This window comes from Dromiciops gliroides, chromosome 1 (genome assembly GCF_019393635.1).
Source record: "Dromiciops gliroides isolate mDroGli1 chromosome 1, mDroGli1.pri, whole genome shotgun sequence".
NCBI lineage: Eukaryota > Metazoa > Chordata > Mammalia > Microbiotheria > Microbiotheriidae > Dromiciops > Dromiciops gliroides.
The window spans coordinates 620,833,351-620,839,517 of NC_057861.1; the positions used below are offsets into that span (position 1 = coordinate 620,833,351).

General features: G+C 40.6%; 1 protein-coding gene across 11 annotated transcripts in view; it reads left to right on the forward strand.

The window, feature by feature from the left end:
• TNRC6A (trinucleotide repeat containing adaptor 6A) overlaps nt 1–5,532 on the forward strand; it is a 131,798-nt gene extending 126,266 nt beyond the window's left edge. For 6 of the 11 annotated variants that reach the window (XM_043978548.1, XM_043978550.1, XM_043978549.1 and 3 more), the window contains 5 exons: nt 488–709; nt 1,436–1,513; nt 2,325–2,395; nt 3,008–3,147; nt 3,319–5,532. In XM_043978548.1, the coding sequence (XP_043834483.1) occupies nt 488–709; nt 1,436–1,513; nt 2,325–2,395; nt 3,008–3,147; nt 3,319–3,694 (887 nt within the window). In that variant the 3' untranslated portion in view covers nt 3,695–5,532. The remainder of the gene's footprint in view (nt 1–487; nt 710–1,435; nt 1,514–2,324; nt 2,396–3,007; nt 3,148–3,318) is intronic. The other 5 variants (XM_043978552.1, XM_043978553.1, XM_043978555.1 and 2 more) reach the window with 1 other exon arrangement.
• The last annotated feature ends 635 nt before the right edge of the window (nt 5,533–6,167 follow it).

Below are 6,167 nucleotides of genomic sequence, written 5' to 3' on the forward strand. Positions count from 1 at the left end.
CTCTCTAGCCCATGGTTTGCCAAGAGAAGGAAGGGTTTGAACAAAGTCAGTTGTTTGTAACACTTTTGTTGACCTCCCTCTCTATTCATTCCCTTGTGTCTAAAGTGTTATATGTTGTCTTTTCCAAAAGCCTTTTTGTTCCATTCAGAAATGGGTAAGTGGATTCTTTTCTTCCATGTAGTTAAGTGAGAAATAGCTGTCATCCATGGAAGTTGACATGCACTACTTACACTTTCTTCCCATATGTCAGCCCTGTTGTTTAGCACTCTGGACTGCTTAGTAACCATTCCCAAAGTAAACTGTTCCTTTTAATGAAAATAGTATTAGGCTGTATTTACCAAATTGGGCTATTGTAGCATCTCCTAGACAAAAGTTCTAAGCCTACAGCCAAATCAAAACCCACAGATGTTTGTATATAGTGATCTAATGTTCTTAGATTTCCTGTTTTCTGGTGTCATTTTTCTTTACCTTTTTTCCCTCTGAGTAGCCAGAAACAGTGATTCCAAATCAACATGGTCTCCTGGTTCAGTCACTAACACCTCTCTGGCTCATGAGCTGTGGAAGGTCCCTTTGCCACCTAAAAACATCACTGCTCCGTCCCGCCCACCACCGGGATTAACTGGTCAGAAGGCCCCCTTGTCTACATGGGATAATTCTCCCCTTCGTATAGGCGGAGGATGGGGAAATTCTGATGCCAGATACACCCCAGGTAAGATTAAGGAATTTTGTGTGGTCTCCATGGTGAAAAACTAACTAGTCACAGAGTAGAAGGAACATTCAAATGAGTTAGAAGAGCTGGGCCCAAGTTATAGCACTGAGACTTAAGCAACCATGTCATCTTGAAACGATTACCCATTCTGACCCTGTTTGCTTATTTGTAGAGTGGAGATTATACTACCTGACTTAAAGTGTTGTAAGGATATAAATGATAAAATGTTATATAAATGTCATCTGTAATCATTACCATCATCTCATTGGTTTCATGGGCCTGTAAATTTCTCAGTGGCAACCTCGATACTTTGAAAATTTTCTTATCTCGTTTTCCCACCACACCTTTCATCCTGTGTAGTTTTTCTCGAGGGTGCCACAGTAACACTTGGATTATCCATCTGTTGTGTTTTTCTTATTAACTACATGAATGATAGAGATCTTCTTTTGTGGCAATGCATGTCACTGATGTTTTGCATCACACCTTGAGCCCATCACCATTGTGAATATGTTGCAACTTACTTATGAGTCTTTGCATTATTCTTTAGATCATTTGTGGTTTTGATTTTTATGGGATTGTGGTGTTTCCTGATTCATACTGTAAAGCATCACCTGTAGAATATTGGTGTTAAAGTGGACTTTTCCACCATCACAGTTTAGGATCATTGAAACCAATGCCCAATTTCCCAAAAGCAATCCAGCCCCATTTCTTCCTGTTCAATTCCAGACCCAGCTCATTATCCATCTGCAACGCCTGCCCAAGATACACATATTGATGGACTAATTCGATGGGCTGCCGGTCCAGGTGCATGTCATAATCTTCCAGGCAATACGGGTTAATTGGTTTTGGTTTTGGTTTTGGTTTTTTTCATTGACTTTGACATTTTTCTCTTGATTAAAATGTATATTTGTAGTAGATGACATGCAGTACTACAGTACACCATATTTCCTAGTGTTATTTTTCCTCCTTAAAATGGGATGAAGAATTAAGTATCCAATTCCTAATGTGCCCCTATCCTTAGCATCTTTGAAATTCTTGCCTAGAGAGGCACAGCTGCCTGTACCCAGGATTACTGGAGTCCAGATCTCCTGACACTTTTTTCCTTTGAAAGTTTCTAAAAATGCCTCTGTTGAGGCAGAGAATGATTTAAAGAGGGAATTGCAGCAGACACTATATAAAATGGTGGCAGAGGTTTTTACTCTAAAAAAATGATAAAATTTCCATTCAATAGTGTGGAAACAAATATACAGCTACAGTAGGAGTCATTTGTTCAAATAGCAACTGTCTTTGTTCCTCTATCACATATAGCACACTCTATCCTTTACAGGATTGATTCCATATGGCAAGAGTTATATTGTTCTGGGCATAATTGGTCTCTGCCACCACCTTCCTCATATATTCACACCAATTAAGTGCCCAGAAGGCTACTCGAGTATCTTAACCATATCTGCATCTCTTGAAATACTTTAGTACCTATTGTTAGGGAGTTCACTGTCCTCATAAATGTTGGCTACAGCCTGAGTTGTCACCCCCTAAATAATGTGGCCTGTTTTGTTGTCATTTTGTGTAACTAAAGAACTATGCTAGTAATTTCTTTGTTCTTATTCCTATTTAGGTTCAAGCTGGGGTGAGAGCAGCTCAGGGAGAATAACAAATTGGCTTGTTCTAAAAAATCTTACACCTCAGGTAAGATTTACACCACGTCAGAGAAGCCACAAAATGGTAGCTCCACGGTGAAAAGGTTCACCATTCTCGGATCAGTCTGGCCAGTTGCTTGTCTCTGAGCATAAGTATTGGCAGCATGTTGCTCCTCAATTGGCTGCGAGTGCACAGTGGGGGCTCAAGACATAAGCCAGTAGTGTGGGGCTGTATCTCCACAGGATGAATGTAAGCTACATGAGGGCAGAGACTGTATTTTATATAAACATCCTTCTCTGCCCAGCACCTAGCGCTGTGCTTTACAGTCACCTGACCGTAAATAAGGCCCTGGTTCAGATGCTTAGAGCACCCATGCACATCAGTGTGTATGTATCTTTTCTCCTGGGGAAAGGATCCAGATTGATAATTCTGTTAGTAGGGAACTAGAGCATATTCAAGACCCTGGAGGCCACAGAAATTTTACCCAAGGATTTACGGAGTTGAGGAGGAGCCGAAGCAGGATATGGGCAATAAGGGAGCCAGTGTTCCTTATGGTGGTGGATGGGATCAGAAGTGCCTTCCTCCAGGTGCATGCACCCCCTGGGACTGCTTCCACAGACCATGCCCTGCTGTTAATACTGTCTCATTTGCTATTCCTAGATCGATGGCTCCACCCTGCGTACTCTGTGCATGCAGCATGGTCCACTCATAACATTCCATCTGAACCTCCCACATGGTAATGCATTGGTCCGTTACAGTTCAAAAGAAGAGGTAGTGAAGGCACAAAAATCTCTGCACATGTAAGTTGGAGCAATTCTGTACTTGGATGATTTGTCAGTGATGAGACAGGGGTGGGTAGTTTGGGATTATATACAGAGCTCGAAATCATTGCTTAGTGTAATGACATCCCTTCCTGGGGGTTGTGTGTATGTCACACAGAATATAATGTACCTTGTCTTCTTCTTCCCCAGGTGTGTATTGGGGAACACTACTATTCTTGCTGAGTTTGCCAGTGAAGAGGAGATTAGTCGTTTCTTTGCACAAGGCCAGTCTCTGACTCCCTCTCCTGGCTGGCAGCCTCTGGGGTCCAGCCAGAGCCGACTGGGATCCATTGACAGTTCCCATTCATTCTCCAACCGCAATGATCTAAATCACTGGAATGGTGCTGGGCTGTCGGGAACTAGCAGTGGAGACCTACATGGCACTTCACTCTGGGGAACCCCAAATTATTCCACAAGCCTGTGGGGGACCCCAAACAGCAGTGACACCAGGGGAATTAGCAGCCCATCCCCCATCAACGCTTTCCTTTCTGTTGACCACCTAGGTGGAGGTGGAGAGTCCATGTAACTTTGGCAGTTTCAGCTAATGAACTGTGACCTCAAGATATAACAAAGCAGCACTAATTTGGACTTTCCCACCTACAGCCAGGGGTCACCTGTGGAAACAGTTACTTTCTGCACATTTTCCACTTTGTTTTAGCCCAAAACATATCAGTTTGAATACTTGAATCATGCAGGCCAACATTATAATGTGAAAAAGTATATATTTACACTTCCAGATAGTGCTATACATATTAAACTGCTTCAAGTGAGCTCATTTGTGTATATTCATCATGTGTATTCTTTGAATTTCTTTTTTTTTTCTTTTTGTTTTTTTTTGCCTTTTTTTTGCTGAATATAATGTTGGAGTATGAGCTTTTTTTAACGTTGCACTGAATGATGTTCTCTCCGTCTAATCGGCAATATGGGGGTGCAGCCGTTCAAGTGTAAATGTTTACTCAAGGAACATGAACAAACAGTGTGCGCTCTACTAGGCCTTGCTGTTTGCCTACCTTATTGTGGTATTGTGGAGTTTAAAGATCCAGATATGATGCTGACTTAGGATTATTAATTAAAGTATTGCACCAGTTTTTGTTTTTGTTTTTGTTTTTTTTCGCGTGTAAACTAAAGAATTTTCGCTACACAGTTTGAAAAACTGTGGCCACAGCTGTGACTTGCAACCCACCCTGCTAGCCAGGAGGGTCCTGCACTTTCAATAGGCTTTCCATTTTGTTTTGAGGGCCCCTGCGTCGGGTCCTCTTGTTTACAGAATTTTGTTTTTTGTTTATTGAGAAAAATGTTTACTCTTCCATCACTTAAAAAAATTTTTTAAAAAACAAACAAAAAAAGAATGGAGGATGATAAGATGCTTTCTATCTCTGGGAATAAGGAGCAGCGTTCGGCCGTGTTCTTTTGTTTTCTATCCTTATCTCCTAAATCAAAGAGCATGGTTCTCAGGAAAACCAGTTCCCTAGTAAAAACTCCTTGTAGTTTCTTATAGGAAAAAAAAAAAAACCCAACTTTTAGCACTGATACTACTTATTGCTCTGTAAGACTTTTCTCTGCCAAAAAATAATGCTTCAAGCTGGAGTTTGACATACGCTTTCCGATGCTGTCTTTTTATTAGTGAGTGAGGATGGTTTGCTAATATTCGGTAGTTATTACAGTTTTTGTAACCCCATCAAGTGGCTCTGTTTCTGCTCTCCTGTGACTGTGTTAACATTTGACTGTTGTACGTACCTTAAAGCCGAGTTCAGTAACTATGCACCTGTAACCAAGCTTTTGGGCTTACAGAATTGTTTGTTGTATAAAGGAAAAATTTTAAATGTTCAAAGCGTTGTTGCAAAAGTTACGAGTTACATCTTATTTCTATTTTTTTTTGCCACAAACGGTGTTATAATGAATGCTTGCTTAGTCAGTACAAAGAGACTAAACAAGGATAAAAAAAAAATTTTAACAGTGCAGAATTCACCATCATGTCATTGCCTTGATTCTAAATGTCTGTGTCCCAAGATGCAAAAGAAGTCAGTGGCTTTTAACTGTTTACAAATAGAATGTGATTGTAAAATGTACAGGTTGGTTGTGTTTGAATTATGAAATTTCTTCAGATATTAATAAATCATGACATTGTGGCTGCTCAGCACTTACCTGTCTTTCTTTTGTGTTATTGGGCTGGTGTTTTCTACAAGGAAAATCTTATTTGCTCTGGCTGCCATTAGAGCGTTGGGTTCTTCAAGAAGGACCAAATGACAAAACCAGAATGCTCTCCCACATCTGACTGTCTGATCTCAACTTTAAACTAGCCACAGTCTCTCAGAAATAGTGGAAAACTATTGAAAACTGCCATTCACTTTTCCTTCCCCATCCATACACAACCCTCCTGCTTCCCCACAGCCACCATCACCAGCTGAGCCTTCCTGGCACCTAAGCTCAAGACATTTGCAAACAAGGAGAACGTTTTGAAAAACAGGTTTGTTCCATGGAAATACAGTAGCGCTAAACTGTTTTATCTTAGTTACTTCAACATAATGAATAACAGACAGCACAGTCGACTGGCCCTTTTCACAGTGGCTTGACTAGAGTGAGCGTGTCCTGTAGGCATACCCCACCTAATGTCAAATTTGTACTGTGAAAAAAAGTTACTGGAAACAGTTATAGGTTAGACTGATTAGCTTAGACCAATTCCATTGCCAATCCTGAAGAACCAGCCAAATTGTTGTTAATACAGACCTTATGGTAGATTTGGGTTATGGTGTATTAATGACATTGTCAAGCCACCTTATGTGAAATATACCTGTATGCCTCTGGCTGCCTTTCCAAACTGTTTTGCATTACTTTCAACTTTTCAGGTGTTCAGTTAATTAACTGGTTGGAGGACAATGAAAACTGCTTCTCAACACACTTGACCTGTAATTACTTCCAAACAGACTAGTTTTCCAAAACCTAAACTGACTTTGGAAAACCTGGGTTCAGAAACATTTGGGGGGTTATATCCGTTGATA